Here is a 25,001-nt window from a genome sequence, read left to right as displayed (position 1 = left end):
TCGTTCCTTCGTGTTGTTGTAAACACATATTTTTGTATGATGAATGCAGACTGCGATTCGAAAGCTTTTGCCCAAGGATCACTACCATGAAATAAACAAGAAACTATTAAAAACCCGATTCTGAGTCCGATGGCCACTCGAAAACGTGTAGAAAATCCGACCAGAGACCTTTTTCTGGCCATGCCAACCCAAAACAGTACAAAACCTGTCACGTATCAGGACGTTATATTTACTTGGGGTTTCGGTGATGGCCCGCCCACGACTAAACTGTCCGCTGGCATCCGGAACGACCCCACAAAGTAAACCACTTTCTTGATCACTCCCCTGATTACGCATCGGGGACGTCGCTCGTCACCACGAAGCAACGTTCCAACGTCACCGGGTGTTCCAAGAAACAACGCCAAAGCCGTGAGCCCTTGAGTGGACGATATTACTTCTTAGTGGCCCAGCGGCCCGGCTAAATGGCCGATTTCAATCCTTTGCCTGCCTCTTACGGTCCCTGCGAAATGTGTCTCTCTCGCACCGAAATAGCTGACCCCGTAGGCCGAGCCGGCGTTGCGTAACCCGGAAGAAAGCGGCGTGTAATTGCGCCGCTTCCTTGTCGCGGGACCCTGAGCGCGCTCGTCGCCGCCGTCGCCAACCATTACCATAAATCTGGCGGTAATTGCGGTCTTCCCCCCGGTCGAGATGAGCATCGCGACGTCAGGGACGTCGCCAGGAACTCGCCGGCCTGACTGACTTTTTCGACCACTCACCCAGGACAGCAAATTCGTGGAGCGCGCCCTAAATTATGGGCTCCAAACGGCCGTGCGAAATGTGGCGACGTGGAAGAGGAGGAACACCCATAAACCACACGTTGGCGGTCTCGCCGTCTTGGTTTGCCTTAAAAAAATGTGGTCCTTCTTTTGGATTTTCGTTCCGACCCTGGAAGTGCTCCGACGGGAGAGCAGAGCCAGAAACATAGGAAAACCAGGATTATGAATGGAAACGAGCGATAATAAAGTGATTTCTATTTTTGGCCGTCAGGCGGACCCGTGAGGCGTGTTTGGTGTGCCAGGGAGTGTTCCTAGGAGTTCCGAGGTTGGTTGATGGTTGTTTCGGGACACTGGGCACTCCTAACCACGGTGCCATTATCGATTAGAGCGTGTATTTCGTTTTGTGACCGAATGTGATCCTTTATGGTCCCTTTGCTTCGAATGGACCGGACGTGCCTTTGATATGGTAATGTGGATGCGTGTCCGAACCCGAGTGAAAGGAGTCTGCATTCGACCGCAATTGGAGACAAAGTTGCAAAGGAAAGCGGAGCGATGCTTAATGGCTCAAAGTTGGTGTACATTTGAATTTGGGACAAATTGATGGGACTTTGGCGATGTTTGAGTTTGCTCTGAGTCAGTGCTTTTGCGGCAAAGAAAATTAACGTCAGGCAATATTTTACTACCGTAAAGGAACTATAGCGATAGATATTCTACCGAATTTTTAAAAAGAACTGGCACTAGGTCATGTAAAATGGCTTAACTGAGATTTATGGCCTACATCCGAGCAATTGTTCGATGACTAAATCAACAGTGAGAAACTCGGACCTTCCACTGTTTGACCCCATTAGTTTCAGCTTTCAACGTAACAAAATTTAAGTTTGATTTGTTTTAACGCGACCAAAACGGCCAGAAACGTGGCCTCATCGGTTTGAAGTATCTTTGAAACAAAATGTTAAAGTCGGACATGAAGCCATGAAGCAACATGTGTGAGCTGCATGGCTAGGCGGATAATGAAATTTCCGCAATCCGCCCTATACTCGCCATCCCCGTTTCGGTGGCCATTATTCGATATTTGGTTTGTTTTATTACATTTCCAATACACACGATCGTGACGGATTATTCATTACGCTCTTCCGCCCCGCAGTGTGTGTCCGTCGCTAGGAGGTTCATGCATCTTCGCGCTCTCGCCAGGCCACATTAATATTCAGTGCATACCGAGTGGGCCGCGAGGCGTGTAGGGTGATAAAAGGGCCTTATGTGCCTTTGCCTTTCATCTTCAGCGCCACCATAAGCGAAACCAGCGAGCATTGCGCACCACGGTAACGATCTGACGGAGCCATCAGCCATCGAACAGCAATATCCGGTTACCGGGCGTACTGTTGCGTGCCATAAAAGTTCATCGCAGGAAGAAGAGGCAACCGGAGAAAATCGCACGCAATCCGGCCCACATACATATTCTCCGGAAGGCTAAGCAGGAAATACAATTTTGTAGCCACCCAAATGGCTGAACGGTTCATTTGACGGAAGACAACCACCGCCAAACCCGGATGAGTGTTGAGAAAACATGAAAAGTGCTCATGAAAATGGATGAGCCAACGAAACGCTTTCGGTAACACCTAACTCCGGGTCTCAGTGTTTATGTTTCACGCATCCTGGACCGCGACTGCGGAGGACTGCGATTCTGGAAGGAACTCAAGGGCCAAGGCACTGCGAGTGACACGTCGTTCGGAGGCGATGTTTACGTTATGCTACGATTATGATGCGATACGTGTCGAACGGTAATAGCAAAAGTCCATCATCATTAGGCGAACGACATTAAGACTACGCCAAGGAACGCCTCACCCAGCGGACCCACAGAAGTGTGAAAGCATAATTCTGTGTAGCGAACCCGCAAAGAACCACATCACTCCGGCAGTAACGTCTGATGGTAATGATGCTGCCGAGGACCCAGCCACGCGTCTGAGGATTTCGCGGAACTTCCTCGCCAAGCATCAGTCAAGCGGCCCCTATCGTCTGGTAGGGGGGACACACATCAAACGTGCGGCCAACCCGAACCCGAAAATGGCGCGTGAAAGCGTGCACGTAGACAAATAGCAAATATTGTCTTTCTATACAACTTTCTGCCGAAAACAACTACCCGTTCGGGTGACCGGTCGGGTTGGGCCAATGGACTAAAATATTATCAAGCAAAAAGGATAATGAGTAATGTAAACAATAGAGTATTTTGCCTATGATTCACTTTAGTTTCACCCATTCTTTTAAAGTATGTTAAGTAAACTTAAGGCTTGACTTTATAAAATAGTGAATGTTTAAGTTCACGCGAACAATATTTGATGTAAAAATGTAACAATCTATTGTGTATTGTAAATATTTACAGCGTTTGACCACCAACATCCTCAAAAGGCGTACAACCACAACCCTCACCGAGCTCTGCTTGCCTGTCGGAGATTCGTGGTGCCGGTCGCTTGGTCAGCACCTTCAACAAACTACAGCCGACAAGCTAAATAAATGTAAAATAATCAATACATGTCACTGGATTACTAAACCTCAGCAGCATGGCGGGCCGGCTGTGGCGTATGGGAGATGAAATTTCTAATGATGGCCCCGGCAGACCGTGGCTGGCTGCGGACCATTATTAGCCGTATGCTTCGTACCGTCGACCTAAATTTCCAGCGGTGGCAGCGAGCGGCCGGAGCCGGGGCAGATTAGTTGCATCGTCACCGACGAACCCCGTACTACCGTCTTCAACCGCCACACACACAAACGCAGGCTCCGGGAAGCTTATTTCTAGAGTGGGCGGCCCTGGATGACACATTGAGGGTGGCCACCGCAGTGTGGGCCAACAGGCCGACCAGCTTTATGCCGATTTTTGAACGGTACGAACCACAGCGGAACGGAAGCGGAAACGGGCTCGGTCAAGCAGGGTCAAGGTTAAGGATGTGTCATTGATTCTGCCAATGAAGCAAACAGGTCGTCTTTTAAGTGACAATACCTTCAGGGCGCTCCAACCTAACGGGGGTGACAACGGCCAATACTTTTGATAAAGACCACGACAATATTTCCAAATAGATTAGACTTTTGAATTGAAAAGACTGGCCAAAGTGTGAAAGGCACGATTTTAATCCACTTTATCTCTAATGCCATTTATCTTGAGCTTCAGCTTTTCAATAAAACATGGAGAAACTCATGAAAAATGGTTCCCAATTTGTGATGCGATACACAAAGCATCGAACCAGGTACCAGGGATCCGGGATAAGAAACCGGACAAGCAAAACCGCCGTTGAGGAAACACCCAACTTTCTCGATCAAAAGGTACAAGTTCGTATCCGCTTATCCCCGGCGGAACGGCACACTTTCCATCACTCGATTATCGACCACTTTATAAACCGTCCGACGGTCAATCGACCAGCAGCAAACCGATCGAGAACTTGGCAGCGGTACTGACCTCACGCGCCGGAAGCAACTTGGGGCAGGAACACTTCTTCGGATCCACTTTCCAAGTTATTGGACCGTTTGGACACGTTTTGCCTTCATCCGGGTGGGGTCAAAAAGGGCGGATAATCAATCTTCGTCCGGGAGCGGACCCCACTCGGACCATTCAAGTTCAGGACTTCCCACACGAGGCGTAGTACTACCGAAGACCGTGGATTAGCGGAGCGGAGATGACGACGGCACGAAACTCACCTTCATCCGGGGCAGCACCGTCGGCGGCGACGGATTCCTTTTCCGGCTCGGCACCCGAAGACCCACCCGCTTTGTCACCGACTACTGCCGGTTTGGAGACTACGCTACCATCGCCACCGCCATCGACAGTTTCGGAAACCGGAACCGTTTCCGGCTTCGCAGCGGTCCGGGGGCCGCCGCCGCCAGCCTGCTTGGTGGCGGCACTTTTAATTTTCCATCCCCACCCGGAGCGTCCATTAGTGGCACGTTTTCCGCTCGTTTTGCGAGCGCCTTCCGACACTTCCGACGAGCCCGGGTCAGGATCGCCGCTCCCGACTCCGACTTGTTTTCCCTTTCGTCGGAAGACCCGCAGCCAACCGCAGAAGTTCATCATGCGCTGATTGGAGCTTCGACCGTCGTCGTCGTCGGGCCGATGGCACGGTTTCACTTCCACTATCGACCGGCACGGTACCACAGCAGCCACTAGAACAGCCGATGGCTTCAGATGGTGGCCGTCGCCCCGTACGTGCTGACACTGACACGGCGCTGGCGCTACGCAGGACCGGTGCACGGTGAAATGCGGGCGATGCCGGTACAGATGGTGCGAACCACACCGACAGCAGCGGCGATGGGAACACTTTTTCTGACGAACGTCACCGCACACGTCTCCAGCGCGCGGCATCAGAGGGAACGGATCGGTGCACCGACGGGAGTGTTCTGTTTCCGGCAGGAAAGCGCCACCGCCATGGCCAACAGGGACGGCCGAGCTAAACACTAACTCTCTCGCTTGCAGTTACATGGTTCACGCCTTGTTGGGCCGATCTCTGTCTACATTCGTGTCAGCGCGCCCTCTGGTGGCGACTCTCATCAGCAAGCAGGATTAGCTACGAAGTTACAATTGCCCCTGGAAAAAGGAGGGCAGGCAAAATGGTCATAGCTGCCTACCAGTTGCACATATTCCTCGCTGAGATTAACACTTCAGAGCCCAAGCCTAAAAGGCTTTTGACCAGAAATGGATTTTACTAGAAGTAAGCCAAGAAACTCTACTGCTGTTCACTGGCTGGCGGGACACTTATCTCTCCGAAGATACGTTAACCGGGTAAGCCGTGCCGGAAAGGCCTTCCAGCACCCGATTCGGGTGAATGGCATTGAAATACGGAAAAGTCGAAAAATCACGGGTAGGAAGCAAACTCTGGCTGTCCTGCCTAGCGCTAAGCCTTGGGGTGATCAGGATCTGGTCCGGGTGCTGGTATCCGATTGCACGAGTTGTTTTGTTCGCGGTCATGTTCACCATCGGATATCTTCTTTAATGAACTTCCGTTGTTAATTTTGCCCGCTTTTCAGTTCTAATTGCGTTCCGGACCACTCCAGATGCTGCCGCGGTCTAATACACTTTTGCAACCGAAACGTAACTTAATTTCCAGTGGTTGCTAGATCCGCGGAAGGGTTTGAACTACTTCAGTGTGTCGCCTCTGAGAGAGAACTAACAAAGTCGCTACCGGCACTAAAACTTGCCGCTTTTGCCCTCGAACCGTTGAACTAATTAATCGAGTTCGAAGTGGCGTCAGAAGTTTTTGGAATATCAAATTATGCACCATGGATTTAGAGCGACCCGCGGCTGCAACTGTCAGGCATGTAGGAAACTAAGTTTGGCATACGCTTCAGTTACTAAGTAGGCGTACCGTCGTCTTCAGTGTGCTACGTTTTTGGCGAGGCTTTAGTTTTGCCCACTAAAGGCACCTAGCAACTAGCCAGCGCTTCCAATTACCGGTACAACTAAAGTCATTATGTAAATTCACAGGCGCTCCATCATCCCTTACATACAATAGTGTCTGTACGGAATGTGAATGGAGCACGCAGGGCACATCACCAAGCGACCTCTCGCCACCGAAAACCAATTCCAAACCAATCAATTCCCCAATTACTTTCTCAACGGTGACGGCGGTCGGCTGGATCACGTGCGATGTGCTCGATACCCGGGGGCCATTTTTCAGCGTCCTTCTCAGGAACGGTGATGAAAATTCTTCATCCTTCCCCTGGGACCCGGAAGGAATCCCTTCGGTTGTTTGGGGCGATTTCACATCAACCAATAAAAAGGAAAAACTCCAGTTTTACAACATACCCGAAATATGAGTGGTTCGAAACGTGCCACTTTGGCACCGGTATTCAGCGGTTCGCCCATATGTTGCCGTGCGGGGCCGCTATGACTCGACCTTCCGTGGCACAACATTACACACAGGGGTTTCTGCCCAGGAGTGGCAGGGAATCGGATTCTCAGCGATTCGCAATTATTCGGACTACCGCAAGCAATGGTGCATCATTTGCAGCAAGTATGTAGGTTTTACTGACCCACGTATCATTTTATGCTGCTGGCAAAAAAGGGCTGGGAAGGAGGACTCGTGGCCAAAGTAGTTCGACTCGAAGTGAGTTTTTTGCTCCATAAAACAAAGTACGATTTATAGAAAAGAGCAGATCGGCAGGACGTTTGCGTCAGCTCAGAAAGTGTGACGCAGCCGTCGCCTGACGGCCATTCGTGCTTTATGCTATCACATCAACGAATGGGGTTTCCGTGAACCATGCTGCGCACACGAGTGCTACTGCAGAGATGCAGTTCGGTGCAGCCGTTGCGGCAAGTGTCAAGAAATTCAATTACACTCCGGACATTCGGTTCGGTGAAGATGTTCGTCTTCGCCGTTTTTCCGGAACGTTCCCAGGCGGATGCGGAAATGTTAAACGGCGACTCTTTTCACAGCGACTTATCTCGTTTTCCTTTTACTTTTTTCACATTTCAGTAACTCGAACTGTGGAAAACGACAGCAAAACGAAACTAAAAAAACGTCAGAATTTCAATAACGTCGGCATGTAAACACCAACTCCTGGCGCTGGCCAAAGCGGGTTTGTTTTTCACGGCCACTTCTCGACCTGTGCTTATCGTCCAGGCATTTATTAGCCGGTCCCACATACACTCACAGACACACACTCTTACGCTTCGACCGGCGGACCAACGCTCGTCGATGAATTCGAAATTGGGCAAATCGATCAAATTAGCAACAGTAACCGTCGGCAATAACAACAAACCCCCCTGGGCACTGACTACACGCTGCCGCTCGCTCGTATTATGTCACCACCACCACCGAACGAACAGGCGAACACCAAACCAATTTTCCATGGCCCGCGGCCCGTCCACAAGGCGCGCTTTTCGGGCACAGCGCGGCGCGTCTTATCTGGCGTCCGGCGGCGGAAAAACTGAACCCGACCGCGTCGTGCTGCCACCGGAAAAGCCTCGCGGAGAAATTGAGCGATTTGGGCTGCCTGCACGCACGTTGTCGGAAACTTTTTCCCACGATCGAGCTTTTCCGCGCGTGGGTCAAGAAGGGGCGAAGTTACACTCTACCACGGCACCTTTCTGTCCTTTCAGTTTAGTCGCAGGCACTTTGCCGTGCGCCCCAGATGCCGAATCGCTAACTGCGTGATGGACAAAATTGGCCTTTTAATCATTTTCTTCAGCATTACTGGTGGTTTGGTGAAACTATACTTCGTTAAGATAGATTGTTGTCAAATTTGTTATACGCTGAACTAATTCCTTATTGACCCATGTGATATAAGCAGAAGAGCGCAGAGCGAGAAAAACAAAGTGAGCGTCTTTTTGGCGCGCGTGTGAGAAAATGCGCGCTCACGTGCTGTGAGAGCATTTTCTCGTCACTTTTTGTTGTTGATTTGCCTTGCTTTGCATTTTAGGTTGTTTTCTTTGTCGCTGTTGGTGGTCGGGTTGACGTTTAAGGTTTTATCAATGAAAGCTCTTTGGGCCAAGCGGAACTATCCGGAAACGGTGAGCTGAGAGCTGCACATGTTAGCAAATTTCCCTCTCTCTCTGTTGTGGAAAGTCCTTCCGTTGCCAGCCAGCCAAAGGAAGAGAGAACCAGTTTTCAACGGACCACAATGCTCGACAACGTGTGCGAAACAAAAGCTCAAAGATCAAAAGGTCCAAGGGCCTCCGTAATTGTCGTACCAAACGTATGTTCGTGTATTTTTTTTTTAAGGACGAGCACGGTAAGAAAATTGTGTTCCATGGTGCCCACATTGAAGGAAAAGGGGCATAACGTTTCCACGTTTGTTTGAGGTCCTTATTCTCATGATGATGACTTCCCTGCAGAATGTAGGAAAAGCATTCGCTAAGTGCGCCACTTACCGGTGGCAGAGCCTGACGGTGTTTTCGTCCCAAGCGTCGGTTGTTTGACCGGTGAAATAAGTGGAGATGTTGTAGCATTTTTCACCGGTTTCGTCGGTTTCGGGAGCTGCAGATTATTGACGTTCTCCATGGCGAAGTCTGCGTAAATAGAACGAATGAAAAAGTAAATCCATTACTGTTTGAGCCAAACCTCTGTGTCGAAAGCGAATAAATAAACAAACAAAAACGAATTCAAATTGTAATTATAACCTCGATGAATGAAAGGACTCGCTTCTCACTTTGCTCACGTCTCACAACTCACTGTGACAACTCACTTCAGAGTCGACACGAGAACTCACCGCCTGTCATCGAGCGCTCAGCTGTTTGACAGCGTTATTCACGCAAACGGTGACTTACGCGCTCCGAGGAAATCGTGACTGGGCACAGTGGTGGCCGCGCAACGATCGTGAAGAGTTTTGTATTGATCGAAGTACTCAGACACCGTGCGGTTTCGTCGTGCGTAATTCATAAAGGCGGTGACTCATAAACTCAAAGCAGAAGCGGAGCGGTTCGTCGGTTTTATTACACTCCGTGTGCACCAGGTTAGTGTCCGCCGTTGGAGGGTTTATTAATAGGAATGCATTGTTTGTTTGGTATTGCGATAGACAAACACAAAAGTATCAACAGCGTCACGGGGCGGTGCGAAACATGTGTCGTGTCGAGTTCGAGTGAAATCGTGTCACTAAAACACGGCCCAATGCCCAGGTCTCCGGCGGATCAGCAGGTGGATCGACTCTCGGATTGGCAGGCAAAGCGGTGCACACGGGCATGTCATTAACGCGCGTCACCACCGTCGTCTACAAAAGTTCGTTTTCTTCGCCAGCGCATGTGACCATAATGATCGCATCCGCCGTCGTTCGCCGCGACCTGAACACGTTGTGCAAAAACCGGTTCGTGAGCCAGACGGTGATTTAACGTAGCATTTCCTAGACCCACCGTGTGGCCGCTACTTGTTGCTTCCAACTGGAAAGATGAGCCTCGGTGCTGGCCACCCGGCTACATCTTTGGTGATGACCTTGAAGCACCGAAACCTTGAACCGGAACTGATAATTTATGCTCCGCCGCGCCAAGGTCCGCGCTACGACGCGGTGCCGCGACTTGTGAATTGGGCGGTTGGAAAAGCGCCCTCCCGGGGTTTTGCGTGGGGTGGAGGACACGGTCTCTGGGCCTTAGGGGCGTTAAGCGAGGCGTTCGATAAAATAGTAACCGTGTTATGGTAAATATTTGATGTCCCTCCGGTCAACAAAGGGACCGAGGGAGCGTGCAGGAATGCTCCTTCGATCTGGACGTTCCACGAAAGAGAGAGAGAGATGGGGGGAAAGTAAGGGATTAGAACGGCCACGTCGTTGGTGTTAGTTAGTGCGGCCGCCGCGTCAAGGGCTTCCGCTGCCAATCAAACGACCGATCTAATAGATGGCCCAGTTCTAGACGGATCGTGTCCAGCGACAAAGAGCACGAGTGCGTCACACGCTACTTGGACTAATTAATCTCAATAGTCCCACTACTGAACGCCGTCCGCCGCCAACGAGTGCCTAACGAAGTGGCTCGAAGTTTGAACCGCGATACGGAAGGACTTGTCAGCCCGATACGACGGTCCCGGCTACGGCGGCTCTTTATCTTCCAATCTAAAGCTACGACACGGTGCTTTGCCGGCACATTAAGCGGAGGGTCAGATGTGAACGATTGATAAGCGGCGCGTCTGCTTATGTCACCGCCCCACTATGGTGCCGCATTGGCCGGGATAAACCGATTGCCACCTCCTGCATTGCACTTTCTTCCTTTCTGCAGACCGTGTTTCCAATGAAGCATGGTGATGGGCCTGCAATGGACACATTCGTTTTCACACCCGGTAATTTGCCACCCGTCGAAATGGACACATTCGCCGTGTTATCGTACAATGTTTACTGCCGATAAGCACAGGCCGCCAGCTGACCGGGTGTTGGCTCTACCAAGCGCTCTGTTTCCTCTGGTCGACAAAGCGAAGTCCAGCATGACGCAACGGAACGCGAAAGGGTTTATCGCGGAGATATCGTAGCGCGATTGATTGATAACCGTGTGGCCACTACGAAGGGGCTGTTCTGTTCTGCCTAATTTTGGATTCCAAAAACCCTTTCCCATAAAACGTCTCACCGTGGGGCAAGGCTTATCAAAACACGACCCCAGAGTATCGGATTTCAAATGGGGGACCATAACGGTGGAAAGTCAACAGCGAAATGATGTTCAGGGCCCCCGAAATGGTTGGTTCCCGGGCGGTATCAAATTACGACCCGGAACCCCCGGTAAAGGCTTTCACCGCACGCACCAAAAGTAGGGTATTTTGCGGCCTTCCTCGAAAAGACTGGAGCGGTTCCAACCAAGGCGACCGGTATCGGTGCGCCACCGTTGTTTGCGTGCGCTTTGACACCATGGCTGAAGGGCCCTCGGCTGGTGGTTGGAATTCATTCACTCAATCGCCGCCGTAGCGTCGACGACGTTTGTCACGCTCCAGCTACCCACGGAATCCACCGCCGGCTCGTTCCGGATTGTCCGGACACACACACACACGCGCCCGCAGTCGATTCGATGTTATTATTAGCAGACGCGGCGAACTGCGCCTAGAGTCTAGAGGTCGTTTGCATGTGCAACACTCTGGCCGCTGCGTGCGCGCGTTTCGTGACCAAAATGGACGCCTAAAACACAACACGTCTGTCTGGCCACAAATGTGCCCGCCACACTGAACTGCACCACTTAAACCGAGAGCTGCTTGTCATTCCAGTTCCCCTCGGACCCTCCATATGAAAGCGGACCGGCAGCGGTTGAAGAACAAAGCCAAAGAATTCCTGCGATCGCTGGGCACATGTTGGAAGGATCGCACCGGTAGGAAGATGGAAACCGCACCGAAGACCGCCCGACGGCGCTCGCTGTTCAAGGCCGTGCTGAACGTGGCCCACAAGTTCCTGGCCCTGCTCGTCCGGTGGCTCTCGCAAACGATCTACGGCGAACATGGCAAGCGGATGCCACCGATCACGAACCTGATACTGATGGAATCGGCCACCTCGCTGGCGGCCAAGATCCGAACGCGAAAGGTGCGCGGAACGGCCAGGGGAGCGCCGCTCGGCAAACAACTAATTGGTTTCGGTCTTTTCAGCTGACGAGTGTCGAAGTGACGCAAGCCTTTATCGACCGGTGCAAGGAGGTGAACCCGCTGCTGAACTGCGTGGTCGACGAGCGGTTCGAGGAAGCGCTGCGGGATGCGGAGCGGGCCGATAAGCTGGTCGCATCCGGCACCATGACCGTGGAGCAACTGGAACGCGAAAAACCATTCCTCGGTGTACCGATCTCGACCAAGGACTGCATTCGAGTGCAAGGTAAGGACGAGTACGGCTTATGGCCCCATTCTGGTTCGCTAACTGTGTTTTCTCCGTGTAGGTCTTTTGCACACGTCCGGCATTTGGTATCGGCGGAACGTTCGCGGAGAGAAAGACGCACGCACCATCGAGCTGATGCGGCAGGCCGGGGCCATACCGTTCGCGCTGACCAATGTGTCCGAGTGCTGCATGTGGTAAGTGTTGTGTTGATGGCGACCGACCGACCCTGGCTGTGGAATCGGCTTCTAGTTGTGCCTTCTCTGCAGGTGGGAAAGCGTCAACACCATCCACGGCCGCTCAAGAAACCCGTACGACGCGAATCGTATCGTCGGTGGTTCGAGCGGAGGCGAAGGCTGCATCCAGGCGGCGGCCGCCTCCCCGTTCGGGCTCGGGTCGGACATTGGTGGATCGATCCGTATGCCGGCCTTTTTCAACGGCATCTTCGGCCACAAACCGTCCAAGTTTGTCGTCTCGAACGAGGGCCAGTACCCGGAGGCACTGTCCGAGGAGCAAACCTCGTTTCTGGGTAAGCGATTAGCGTCACTCGGACACGGACCGAACTGACCCCGTGGTTTTTGTTGCACAGGAATTGGCCCGATGTGCCGCTACGCTACGGACCTGAAGCCGGTGTTGCGCATCATCGCCGACGAGCACGCGGCCAAACTGCGCCTCGATGAGCCGGTGGACCTGAAGCAGGTCAAATTCTTCTACCAACCGAACGACGGTGGCGCTCACCTTGTGTCGCCCGTCGATCTGGACATCCGCGATGCCATGGAAAAGGTGATGGCCCATTTCCGGGCCACGGTGAAAGCGGAGGTGCGGAAAGTCTCGCTCGAGAAGCTGCGCCAGTCGGCACCGATCTGGTTCGCCAACATGAAAACACCGTCCAAGATTGGGTTCGATGCGCAGCTGGCGAATCTGCAGGGAACCGTGAACCCGTGGCTCGAGCTGCTGAAGTGGCCACTGAACCAATCGCGCCACACGCTCGTCGGCATCCTGACGGCCCTGACCGAGCGTGGTGGCGTTCAGTACGGGTCGGAATCGTACCATTACTACGTGCGGCAGCGTAACGAGCTGGCGGCCGAGTTCCGAGAGATGCTCGGCGAGAACGGAGTGTTCATCTACCCAACGCACCCGACCGTTGCGCCGTACCACAACGAACCGCTGATACGGGCGCTCAACTTCAGCTACACCGCCATCATCAACACTCTGGGTCTGCCGGCGACGGCCGTACCGCTCGGTGTGGGCCGCGAGGGACTGCCGATCGGGCTGCAGGTGGTTGGCGGTGTGAATCAGGACCGTCTGTGCCTTGCCGTGGCCTGCGAACTGGAGCGTACCTTCGGGGGCTGGGTTGCGCCCGAGGTGAAGGCCTAAACACGGTGGCGCACCTCGCGGAAGGATACACGAACCACCGGCACGTTGTTGGTTGTTCCAATTAAAACGAACAAGAACATGTAGGTAGATGTATTTTTCTCGTTTCTTTTTTACTAAAATACACTAAGATATTTTATACACACGGGATACACACCGAACCATTTATAATCCGATTGGAAGTACAATAAAGCGAGGAACCACCGGGGAGGAGGGTCTATCTAAGAATTTTGGAGATTTGTTTAGTGTTCCGAGGCACGCTAAGAGAGATCTGCGCCGCTAGTGAGTTCGTCCGCCAAGCTCGGTGATGGTGGCCAACAGTTCCTCCCGCTTGGCGCGTATCACATCGTACCGGGCACTGCGGACGCCCGCGATGGATCCACTTTTGCGAATCTGTCTCGTAACGGCGTCCGCCGTGCACAGCACGTGTATGCCGCAATCGTACCCGTTGCTCTGCTGCAGGCAATCCCCCGTGCGCATGGCCGCTTCTGGACAGCAGAGGGCACGCTTCAGAATCGCCACCAAGCCGCGCGCATACTCTCCGTTGGCGTTGCGCGACGAATCGAAGTGGTAGAAGGTTTGTTCGGGGCGCGAAAACACCAGCAGACTCCAGTGGGTTCCGCCGGCCCGGTCAGCCCGGTCGTTGTCGTTAAGGGCAAAAAACACAAACGCTCGCTCGGCCGCTCGCAGGGGGCCCAGGAAGATGGACACCTCCTCCTGCGACACCATCCGGATGCACTGCGTAACCTCCGGGCTGACGAACAGCAGGTCGGACTCGTTTTCAAACACCCGCTTCTCTAGGTACTCGAAGTAGAACGAAATGAGCTGGTCGTTTAGCCAGTACGGTCCCTTCAGAAGATCGATATCCGACATCCGGAGGCACGATTCGTGAAAGTTTAGAGCCACCACATCGTGCGAAGACATGACGGTCGCTCTCACTGGACTGGACGCACCACAAACGGCAATGAGGCACTTTTCGTTCCAACGCAATCCGACAGCGGCTTACGGAATCCCGTGTTGGTGCCCGTCGCAAGCCCTTAAATTTGCGGAAAATTGTTCACAAAATTTTCTGACATTTGGCGCCGATTCAAAAATCAAAACAAAACCATGACAACACACTCCGTGTGAGAGCCTTTGTTGTGACAGCTGATTGCGCAATGCGCCAGCGCGATTTCACTTTTGCCCGTGATGCTCACTTCTCGGACGCGCCGCGATTGCTCACTCTCACGCGGACCTACCTTGCGGGTGTCCGGGTGGTTTTCTCCGACGTTTCTCTAAACAGCAACCACTTTTCGCAGCACAATTTCTTGGTTTCACTAAAACCACTAGTACAACATTCTATCTGTCACTGTTAAACGCACATTATATCGCATCGATGTACTGAGATTTCAGGTGAAATCAGTCAACAACACAACACGGCACGGCACACATAACAAAGCGAAGCACAGCGACTGAATTTGCTCACTACACTCACGCGTTCGAACGTGAACAGCGAGCAGTGAGAATCGTTCACGATAGGGTTTTTTCTGCCGTAGGGCGCTCCAACAGTGATTGTCAATGTCACAGGCGTGGAAATATTTCATTATAAAAGACAATATAAAGAATTTCATAAATTTACTTCAACTTCTTTTCCATTTCTCGCCATCAGCTTCTGCTTCAAAATATTGTGTTTCTTACAATTTGTAACCCGTAAAGGTTAGGCTGCCTTGATGCAATTTGTCCTTTTGTGTCGTCATCCTCCATCTTAAAGAATAACCTAAATTACTGGCTCATGATTATTCTACTGATAGCAGAGATCAGCGCATCATGTGCACAGAGGGACCCTTTGCCCTTAACAGGGCAGATGATGCTTTGTGTCGTCTAAACTTTGTCATTCTGGCGAAAACGGGTCACCCCACTATCAGTTAGCAAACCTGCACCTTAGTTGCGTGTTCCGCGGCATCCGATGGCTAGCTATTTTGGTTGCAGCACGGCGAACCATTATCAAGAGACCCTTGGAGTAGGGTATTTCCACAATCCACCCATGTTTGACCTTTGAAAGTGCCATGCGCGCAGTTTTACAAACGGTGTGCGGTTCTGGATCTTATTTATTTTGTTGACCATCGAAAATCAAATCAAAAAACGATCATCAAGACGGGCCCAAGACGTGTCTGGTTGTAGCTGGTTGGAAAGAAGCCGGACAGCCGTATCATGTTTTGCGTGAATACTTTCTTTTTTATGTGGCCTCCGGATGATTGCAAAATCCATGATGAGGTTATCGCCACTGAAGGGAACTGCGTGGATGTGCGAGATAGCCGCAAGAACGAAATGCTGCGTTGCGAGAGGAGTTATAATGCCGTGTTGTAGTTCATGAAAAACTACGACACAATCGTAGATCGAGTGATAAGATCTATCGTAAACATAGGTGTCCAAGGTACCATAGGGTATGGGCTTCGGGATAACGTCGTAGAAATCAGCGCCATTAAGTCCCATCGTCGTTAGACAGGAGTGGGTGTCCCAGTACCTGATAGTTAATCTGTTGGTAGTTCTCCAAACAGTTTTCCGCTCACGAATAGTAGTGTAAAAAATCTATTAAGCATTTATTGTATTCTCGATTGAAATGTTCTCGAAAATATGACGTCCAGCATCAGCATAGAAGAATAAACATTCCCACTAACACTATTCTGGGCGTTGATAAGGCCGACTACAATGCAATGCTGCTGGACTTGGAATACTTCGACCGCCTCGAAGTCTCGACGGCGGATCCGTAAACGATAACCTCTCGGCTGGGCTACGTGCGGCACCGTCGAAGCGATAACATGACCGTTTGCTGCTTTCGTGTGTTGGGGTGGAGTGAGCTCATGCCGGGCGCCGAGCCGATCATAAAAGCTGACCCGGACCAACTGCAGCTTTCCAGTCGTCGTTCGTCCATCGATCGCTTCATCCCAAGTTACTGTTTCTGTGTTGGCTGCCACTTCCCGTCGCTGCTAGGACTCTCCGTGTGCCGGACTCTCTCTGCGTGAGCAGACTATGCTTTAGATGCATTTGATGCTTAGACCTAACGCTCGAAACGAACCTGAAAACTACCATCTGTGATCTGTGACAAGGCTGCGCTACGATTTTATACCACGCGGTGCGTGTATTTCTCTGGACTAGGGACACGCCCTGAGGTGCTTGTGATACGGTGTTGTACCGTCGTGCTAGAATAGAAACTGTGAAATCCAACGAGGTGTTACCTTTTTGCTGGACGCGGACGATTTGGATGGTGCATGTGCAACTGAACGCTAGTGCGAATACGTTCCGCTTCTCCGCTTCGCTAGATTTGGCGAACGCGCTCTTTAACGTTTGCGAAGGTATGCACCGAGCGCGCACCGGCTGTAATGGTGCTCCTGTACGCCTAAAATGGTTCCTTTCGTGCCTTTCGCTTCTCTAGATTGCGGCAACATGGCGTGTCTGCCCCAGTCGGCGTTTGCCGTGCACAAAGTTCGCCAGGCGCAGCATCAGAAGGATCTCACCGTTGCGCGGATGTTCAGCGACAAGCACGGCCCGAAATACTTAAACAAGAGCAGTAAGTAGGCGACGCACGTAGCGTTACTACGGCTATCAGGGCAGGGTTATCACTAACCGCGATTTCTTTCTCCCTAAGCGCTCGATTTGACGCCGGCTACACCGGTCAAGTATAACGGCAAGCTGATGAACAGCATCTGGGGCCTGTATAATCGCTACTCGCCGCACAACTTCAAGAAGAACAATGCATCCTACGGGAGTTTCTTTGGCATGCAACAGCCGTAAGTGTCGCGACCGGGTGTCGGCGTGTTAAATGTTTAACGGCCACTGTTCAATTACTTAATACTTTGACCCTCTCCCCCCGGCAGGTTTGCTGTTGCATGCTCGCCGGCGGAGAAGTCCCCGGCAAACAATCTACCCGTGGGCGAGTAGGTTGCTCTAGCGATCCGGTAGATGGTCGAAACACGCGTCATCGGTTGCCCAAGCGAATGCTCCTAGTAGAGGCTTGCGTTCTAAATGTGATTTAATCAAATAATACATCTATATTTTTCATAGAAAACTGCTCGTTGTCTTTTATTCTGAAACTGGACTCTCGCAGGATGTGCCTTTTGTCGGGTGGGTTAAAAACTTGTTACGCTAGTAGCTGACTTAGCTTAGCTGTGTCGGCATAATTTCGATGAATTTAGTAGAGCGTGGTGATTTACTCAGCTGGGCTGCAGCTTCCAAAGACAGGGGAATATAACGGCCCGTTAAAAGGTAATTCTTCCAGAACAACGAGTCATGTGATGGGATGATGGACAAGGTGGCCAAAGTTCATAACAAACAGATAGGATTGACGGTGCATCATCCATATTCTGCTGATCTGCCCTCGAGTTGATTATAAACATTTTTTGGCACAAACGATCCACAAATCGTGATTCACACTCAACGCTAGAGCAATACAGTTTAATGCTGCTCCGATTTTTTATCGTTACTCTTTACATCTACTTTACATGCGTCTCGTCTCGTCTATGCGACTTATCGTTCACTGTCTGAGATGTGAGCCATCTATCTCAAGCCCAAACCATGAGCATTCGGTGAGAAGTTTACAAAATGGGGGCGAAAAACCACCCTCACCCATAACAGAGAGAAAGAGAGAGAGAGAGAGTGCTCGATTTACAGAGAGCAGTCGGCCCGAGAACGGGACAGGCAACGTGCACTACACACCCCCGCCGACGAGAGAACGCACGGAAAGCGGGAGAAAATAGAAAAATTCTGAGCAACTCGCAGCGTTTTTCACTCACCGGAATCGGGGGTGGCCGCGCTAGTCAGTTTCGATCCGGTTGGCGAACGAACACCAGTGCGCGGGTGTGCGATTGTGTTTCGGGATTGAGGAAAACCCATTTGTTCCACGCGACCCAGCGAAAAACGGAGAGCCCATTTCGGCCACCGACGGAAAAGCGGAATTCGACTATCCAATCCTCACCGCAAACGCACCCAGAGGAAGCCAAGCGTTAAGGCGGAAGTGCGACATCGGTTGCCTGCGGTCGTCGTCGTCGTCGGAAAAAATTTAAGATGGACATCGGTGGAGCGTACGGCGGTGGCAAAGCAGGAGGCGCCTTCGATCCGATTGCGTTCGTGCAGCGACCGATAGTTATTTTGCGCGCCGTTTGTTGGGTTAGTAGACGACCTTTTCCTTTGCTGGCCACGGGGCGGCCTAGCGAAATTCCTTCGCAAAAAGTCTACTGGCCAGTGGAGTGTTTGGAAGAGAAAGCACCTGAAAGAGCGAGCGAAACGGAACGAGGGACACTAGTGTCGTGTGAAGTGTGTGCGTGTGTGTGTGTGCGAAATGATAGAAGAATCCTTTTCAACACATGCACCAACGACCTTCCGTCGGATAGGACGAAAATCGATTTTCTTCCCTGTGAGATGTGCTCACCACGAAAAGCAGGCTTCTCTCACCGCTCGCTTTAGCGCGCCATGAAGCTCTCACGTGCTCGCCACAATGAGCAGCGCTTTTCTTCATCATTTGTACGTTGCAATGGTCGTTCTTCTCTTATTCGGAACAATTCGTAATGTTTCATCGCAACCCGTGCGCGGTATGCTCGAATGTAGAAGCTAACTACTATTTGGAAGATGAACCAGTTCAACGAGCGACTTGTTGGATTTAGCAACTAAAGTCGCCCACGTTGTACAACGTTGTCTGATCGTACGCACTTTTGTTGCACCCTAATCGAATTATAGGACGAAATCGGTAGTTTAATTTCTAATGTTTCTTATGTTTGAACCAATAATGAAAACATTGTTGGAAGCGGGTCATATTGTTTACGCAATGTTTACACAGAGCAGCAGAAATGGGCATATTCATTGTAAGAGACACGAACCAACCCCTTACGCTATGGCCTGACCGCCCGGGCGAGAATGTGTGAAGCCTCGGGGAGCTTGTGACATAATAGTCCGGACCTAAACGCCCCACCAGCGGAGGTTGAGGAAGTAGAATTTGCGCGTGGTGTGGCGCTCCAAAGTGTGTTCCAGTTTTTCCTGTTCCCGTCTCGTTCTGTTGCACTGATGGGCGGGCAGAAGGGCGACAGAAAAACGGCTAACGGCCCATGTCGACAATAACGTAACCCAGCATACATCTTCGACGATGCCGATGACGATGCCATTGGCGTGATGCTATTACTGCCTATATTTTGCTGTACATCGTTCATCTCGCCGTTTCGTGGCGCTGCCAGCGGCCATTGGCAGCGCACGCGGGACTGTTTTATTGATTCGAGTCGTCGCCATTGGAACACGGAAGTGGAGGCGAAAAAAAAGAAAATCATAATCAGTGCCATTCACACGTGCCACTCGTAAAATCCGACAACCCTGTACGAAAAGGAAACCTCGTATTCAACAACTCGGATTCAAGTTAATCCTCTGGTTGATTTGAATCTGTGTGAGAAAAGGAACAATTAAGATGCTGGAGTTGTCTGTTGCAGCGTCATGACGGGTTACTAGTAGACCTTGAAAAGTTCACCATGATCGACTTACGAGCCCGCCATCGCCATCAATATAATAGGACCAACATGCTGTGAAACAGAAACCAAAACAAGATAAAAATAGATCTAGTTAAGGAACAGCAACAACCTGTAGTTGACAGAAAATCGCCAAAAATTGCTGAGGAACATACCCATAAGCAACCCAAGAGTACACAAGGAAAAGAAGAACCTACTGTAGAAACACTAAGTTCTACATCCGGAATTTATTAAAAGATGCGATACCTTTCCTGCGCGAAATATCGATTGACAGAAATCCAATCCCTTTGTCCCGATGGGCTGTTCGCTGGAGCGCGCATGATGAAGTATAGGAAGGCCGGTTTAAAAAGCAATCTCTCACCTGATGGCCACTTAAAAGTTTAGGGTCTAGAGCGCCATCACCGGGGAAGGCCGTTCATTGTGTAGAAGACTCCGAAGGCTATGCTGGAGAGCGTTGTCCTTCTCTCCATCACATCGAAACCCATTGTAATAATCGGCCCTTCCGGTAGTGGCCAGTGTAGGTGGTGTTGGTGACCAGTTTTTAATAACCCCTCCCTGCCCTCGTTGCCCTTCCTGTCTTTTCGTTTCAGCTCTTTGCGATCATCGTGTTCGGCTGCATATCGTCGGAGGGCTGGCGAGAGGAGGCGAACGGCAAGGATTATTGCATAATTAACCGCGACGGAAATGCCTGCAACTATGCGGTGGGCATCGGCGTAATCGCCTTCCTCGCCTCGATGGGCTTCATCGCTGGCGAGTATCTGTTCGAGCAGATGTCCTCGGTGAAGACCCGGAAACACTACGTGCTGGCCGATCTCGGCTTCTCGGGTGAGTGGTGAACCTTAATGGGCTGACTATAGTACAAGCATCTTAATAAAACTATGGCATATATTCCTACTAATGAATATGTTTTTGTTTTTCTTTGCAGCCTTCTGGTCCTTCCTGTTCTTTATCGGTTTCTGCTACCTCACCAATCAGTGGGGCAAGGCGGACGATCCCCCGAACGGCGAAGGGGTGAACAACGTGCAGGCTTCCATCGTGTTCTCGTTCTTCTCGATCTTCACCTGGGCCGGCTGTGCGTACTTTGCGTTTTTGCGCTTCAAGGCCGGCGTCGACCCGTCGTTCTCGTCCACTTACGAGTCGGACCCTAGTGCCGCGCAGCAGTACTCGGCCTATCCGGCTGCCGGTGAAAACGACCAGTTCCAGGAGGCACCATTCTCCGGACAGCAACAACAGCAGCAGCAGCAGCAGCGAGGTAAGCCTTCTCAGACTAATAACCACCAACGAGCCAATCAGGTGACTAATGTTGGGTCTTTCCACATCTCGCAGACTACTCACAACCAACGTACTAAATTGGGGAAAGCACGAGTAACCGAGTACTTTCCGAGGAGTGCGGCTGAGAGTTTATCATTTGCGTTAAGAAAATGTTCCATCGGGAGTGCCGAAAACCGGAAATCATGCCCATCACTTTAACCTGAACCAAGTTCGCGAGTAACGAGTAGGCTCCTGCTCCAGAGTTCCAGTAGTAATGCGTTCAGTTCGATCGTGTGCCCGATCGTACCAGTGTTCGAAACAAAGAAAACAAAAAACGAATCGAAAATACGGAACCAAACACCGGTCGTTGCCGGTACCGATCGGTTGATTATCAATGATAATGATAGCTAAAATGTACAAAACATGAATGAGTATTACGTTGCAGGTGTTGATCATGGTTTTTTGTGCATCCGTTGCCATCTAATCAAATTCCAGACAGCAGACAAGCGCTATGTTTGTTAAGTGTGAGGTTAGAAATCATTGCACTAAGGTTAAACCGTACACCGTTCGAACCCTTATTTTCTACATAACGTTCATAGCGCAGAGAATGAATGGTTTATCGATTACATTAGTACTGGCTGGCTGACATGTAGAACGCTTTCCAAAATATGCGTTAACCTCAAATAATGGCTTAACCATTGGATCGACTGCATATATTATTTTCAAGTCTGGTTTTGAGCAAATTGATGATTGAACGATTTTCTATTAAAACAATCAGTGAACTGTTGTTTTAATGCCGCCTTGTAGTACTTTTAACCGTTTGAGGGTACTCATTTGTACATGCTTCTTCGCTCAGTGGCTTGTCGACTGAGGTCGGGGATTTGTCGTGCAAAATCGTTCACAACACACAACATCGATGAAGTTGTCGGCCTCGTTCAGAAAGCTCGGTCGGTTAATGGTCGGAGTCACACGTATGCTATCGATGTCTGTATATGTTTTGTAAAGGAAGTGGAACAGGAACGGAAATGGTTCTCCGCTTCGAGCGAGCGTTGTCGGGTGTGTCGTTGTTTGATATCGACAGGCAAAGCATAGGTTAGTAAGTTACAGTGAGCAGTATTGGTGCACAGGAGGACGCGAACATGTGCGTTTGTGTTTCGAATGTAAAGGCATCTGTATTTACTATCTTAATCCAGTTTAGAAAGTTTCAGTTAAACAAAACATAGAATCGTAAGAATATCGAATGTTATGCTAGATGTTATTTATTGCCGTTTTACATTATATAGACACGTTTTAGTTTCACAAAAGCCCTTTTTGTTAAGCCTTTTGATTATATTTTCAGAGCCAGGGAACAATCCACTATTGTTTGTTTTGTTTTGGCATGGACTGAACTAGTCATATCGAATCAATCACTTGCCCACCATTTATCGATAAACCAATAATGAGGTACAGCTATGGCTTCGTCACTATTTAGTTGAATTACGCCAGCATGCAGTAAGGAGTGACAGAACAGGATAGCAAGCAAGAAGAGAGAAGGACAAAGACAAAGAAAGACAAATGCTTGGCGGACGTTTATTTCCAATGAGACACAGAAAGCGTAAGAAATAGAATAAAAGTAAGACAAAAATATATTCATATTTGTTAGCAATCGCCAATCACGCGAACGGATAGCTCTAAAATGGCATTAAAATAAACTGCTTCGAATAAAGAAAGTGGTTAAATCTTATGAAGACAAGTTTCATGATCAATAACAGAGCAGAAAGAGAGAGAGCCGAGCAAACAAGAAAAGAACAAAACATACACACATAGTTGTAACGCATTCACCATAGATATTGTAAGTATAAGATATCGCGTGATCGAACCGGAGCGATGTGTGGATGTGTGTTGATTTGCAAAACCCGACACAAACGATCAAATTTTCTAGTTTTGGATGGTATAAATGCGCTTCCTTTCCTACAGCGACACCACTCAAACCCGTTGTTAGCGCAGCCATTTTGAAACCAAACTTCTGGAAGAACATACATATTGAATCGATAAAACGAAGGCAAACAAGAGAACCACGCAACAAACACATCGGCATGCGAACTAAACATTGATTACTACAATACTATACCAACAAACACGAAGCGATCACCACACAACAACCAGGTGAAACAAAACGTGAGACGAACAGAGAACGTAAAGTGAGTAAGCGTAAAACTGTGTGTTCTGTAGCTGAAATATAAATGAAAAGTTAAAGCATGGATAAACCAAACCCCAAATAAAGAAAATAAACCAAAAATAACAAAAAAAAAACATTTCATAGATCGTTAGGTAACCATTATGACGATAGACGAGAACACACGTGGAGATAGTGTTTTTCGAACCAAACCTGAAAGAAACCCGTATTTTTGCTCCATTATGCTCCGCAAGGTTTATGGTTTGCCATTTTCCTCGCTTCCGGTAAGCAGCTAATCCCAAAGCATAACTACCAAACAAGTCGAATTGGATGTATCGTAGGCTGGCAGTTACCTAGGAACCAGCGAGTAAAAAACACATACACACACTGCTCTAATGTAATGTTATCAACTATTATACCAAGTACACTATTTAGACACGATAACCCAAAAAGGATGTTCAAAGCGTAAAGAAACCGTTAGAACGATCGGTGCCGGTTGATGGCAGGTTGAACAAATTAAAAGCACACCTATCGTTACCATAAACCTTGGACAAATACGATACGAAGCGTGTTGTACATAGAAACTGTAAGAATCGAAATAGTAGATAAAAAGAAACCAACAATACACGGCACGGCATTAACGGATTGGCCCGCTAAAGAGCAACCACTTTGTGAAACGAAGAATAGTTGCAAACAATAATTTTGTATCATCCCCCTAACAGCACCACTTTATGGGATTCGTTAAGATTTCCCCGCAACACTATCCGAACCAACCCGAATAAGTAAAAGAAGTTAAGCCATCGAAATAGAATCGAATGTTCGACACGCGACAGCCTCATTTTGAATTCAACGTTCTGTTTGCTCTTCAGGCGTCCTCAATGAATAGGAAACAAAACACTGTTGCAATGAGTACGAGCATTGTGTTAATAGATAGAAACATATTAACAACATCGAAGATGGTTCCATTCATTGTCTATTGGGTGTATCCAACGTATTCAATAAGTAGATTTTATAGTAATGGGGCAAGTACTTCTACTGAAAAGTCGCCATTAGACAGACTAATGTGGCCACTAAGTCGTTGACACTCGTCCGCACAGTCCCTTATGTAGTGCGGTAGTTTGCACCTCGATGTGAGATTCGCACCAAACGTTCTTATCTCGTTTCCCCTTCTTTTTCGCAGAAGTGCCATCATCGTACGTATTTAGCACACTAAAGCCAAGCCCGCAACACCCCAACGTTGCGGATGCACCATTAATCTATGGCGGCACGCTTCCAAGAACGCCCAACGTCGATCGGCAAAGTGTTTATGATAATCAGTTACGGTTCGGTTCGGGATTTCCCGAGGGGACTCTGAGGCAGCCGCGGTGGGACATCCGCTTTTGGGAAGATCCGCGCGATTTGAAACCAGCCATCGGGCCCAGCGCGTAAACAAGCCAAACAGTGTTTGCCGAACCTCTGCGGCCAGGCATTTGCGTGGCCAATATTTGTGCAAAGGTTTGTTTGCCCGGTACTTATGCGTCGCAGTTTTAAGCGCAGTATGTTTGGTTCGACACTGTGGATGGCCGTCATTGGCCCGGAAGTGGAATGGGCAGGCTCACAACAACAAAAAAGGTTACAAGTCAAAGCAGTCAATTATGCCTATGGCTATGGCGATCACCCTCACGTCCACGACCGTACGTTTTTGCAAACATTGCAAAAGAGAGTTGAGATTAGGCTGGCGACGGATCCGTCAACCGAAGCTGATTTTCG

The 25,001-nt window shown here is 49.9% G+C and overlaps 5 protein-coding genes across 5 annotated transcripts in view; 3 read left to right on the top strand and 2 right to left on the bottom strand.

Moving 5' to 3' along the window:
• LOC128268698 (cytochrome b5 reductase 4) overlaps positions 1–14,734 on the bottom strand; it is a 32,298-nt gene extending 17,564 nt beyond the window's left edge. Inside the window, exons 1-2 of the mRNA XM_053005889.1 lie at positions 14,603–14,734; positions 8,608–8,745 (exon numbers count right to left, since the gene is read on the bottom strand). Coding sequence (XP_052861849.1) covers positions 8,608–8,737 — 130 coding nt within the window. The 5' untranslated portion in view covers positions 8,738–8,745; positions 14,603–14,734. The remainder of the gene's footprint in view (positions 1–8,607; positions 8,746–14,602) is intronic.
• Positions 9,060–13,576, top strand: LOC128268699 (fatty-acid amide hydrolase 2-A). The gene is made up of 6 exons (XM_053005890.1): positions 9,060–9,188; positions 11,402–11,711; positions 11,774–11,993; positions 12,055–12,187; positions 12,260–12,519; positions 12,580–13,576. Exons 2-6 carry the CDS (start codon positions 11,421–11,423, stop codon positions 13,365–13,367), a joined length of 1,692 nt encoding a protein of 563 aa, XP_052861850.1. The 5' UTR covers positions 9,060–9,188; positions 11,402–11,420; the 3' UTR covers positions 13,368–13,576.
• On the bottom strand, positions 13,422–14,439 carry LOC128268700 (sentrin-specific protease 8). Its single transcript, XM_053005891.1, has one exon. The coding sequence runs from the start codon at positions 14,286–14,288 to the stop codon at positions 13,644–13,646; it is 645 nt and encodes a 214-aa protein (XP_052861851.1). The 5' UTR covers positions 14,289–14,439; the 3' UTR covers positions 13,422–13,643.
• Positions 14,735–16,272: 1,538 nt separating the features above from the next.
• Positions 16,273–17,403, top strand: LOC128267802 (uncharacterized). The gene is made up of 4 exons (XM_053004727.1): positions 16,273–16,696; positions 16,777–16,911; positions 16,990–17,131; positions 17,219–17,403. The coding sequence occupies exons 1-4, from the start codon at positions 16,606–16,608 to the stop codon at positions 17,280–17,282; spliced, it is 432 nt and encodes a 143-aa protein (XP_052860687.1). The 5' UTR covers positions 16,273–16,605; the 3' UTR covers positions 17,283–17,403.
• Positions 17,404–18,182: 779 nt separating this feature from the next.
• LOC128269438 (synaptogyrin) lies at positions 18,183–24,190 on the top strand. Its single transcript, XM_053006897.1, has 4 exons — positions 18,183–18,506; positions 20,437–20,671; positions 20,772–21,098; positions 21,173–24,190. The coding sequence occupies exons 1-4, from the start codon at positions 18,405–18,407 to the stop codon at positions 21,193–21,195; spliced, it is 687 nt and encodes a 228-aa protein (XP_052862857.1). The 5' UTR covers positions 18,183–18,404; the 3' UTR covers positions 21,196–24,190.
• The last annotated feature ends 811 nt before the right edge of the window (positions 24,191–25,001 follow it).

This window comes from Anopheles cruzii, chromosome 2, assembly GCF_943734635.1.
Source record: "Anopheles cruzii chromosome 2, idAnoCruzAS_RS32_06, whole genome shotgun sequence".
In the NCBI taxonomy this organism is placed as follows: Eukaryota; Metazoa; Arthropoda; class Insecta; order Diptera; family Culicidae; genus Anopheles; species Anopheles cruzii.
The sequence above is the reverse complement of the archived record's forward strand: the minus strand, read 5'-3'. Positions and strand labels throughout refer to the sequence as shown.

Coding starts and splice junctions, on each gene's coding strand:
- LOC128268699 (XM_053005890.1), top strand. CDS start 11,421: ATGAAAGCGGACCGGCAGCGGTTGAAGAACAAAGCCAAAGAATTCCTG. Junction 11,994..12,054: donor GGACTGCATTCGAGTGCAAG/GTAAGGACGAGT, acceptor TTCTCCGTGTAG/GTCTTTTGCACACGTCCGGC. Junction 12,188..12,259: donor GTGTCCGAGTGCTGCATGTG/GTAAGTGTTGTG, acceptor CCTTCTCTGCAG/GTGGGAAAGCGTCAACACCA.
- LOC128268700 (XM_053005891.1), bottom strand. CDS start 14,288: ATGTCTTCGCACGATGTGGTGGCTCTAAACTTTCACGAATCGTGCCTC.
- LOC128267802 (XM_053004727.1), top strand. CDS start 16,606: ATGGTGCATGTGCAACTGAACGCTAGTGCGAATACGTTCCGCTTCTCC. Junction 16,697..16,776: donor GCTCTTTAACGTTTGCGAAG/GTATGCACCGAG, acceptor TCGCTTCTCTAG/ATTGCGGCAACATGGCGTGT. Junction 17,132..17,218: donor TTCTTTGGCATGCAACAGCC/GTAAGTGTCGCG, acceptor TCCCCCCGGCAG/GTTTGCTGTTGCATGCTCGC.
- LOC128269438 (XM_053006897.1), top strand. CDS start 18,405: ATGGACATCGGTGGAGCGTACGGCGGTGGCAAAGCAGGAGGCGCCTTC. Junction 20,672..20,771: donor GGCCGATCTCGGCTTCTCGG/GTGAGTGGTGAA, acceptor TTTTCTTTGCAG/CCTTCTGGTCCTTCCTGTTC. Junction 21,099..21,172: donor GCAGCAGCAGCAGCAGCGAG/GTAAGCCTTCTC, acceptor CACATCTCGCAG/ACTACTCACAACCAACGTAC.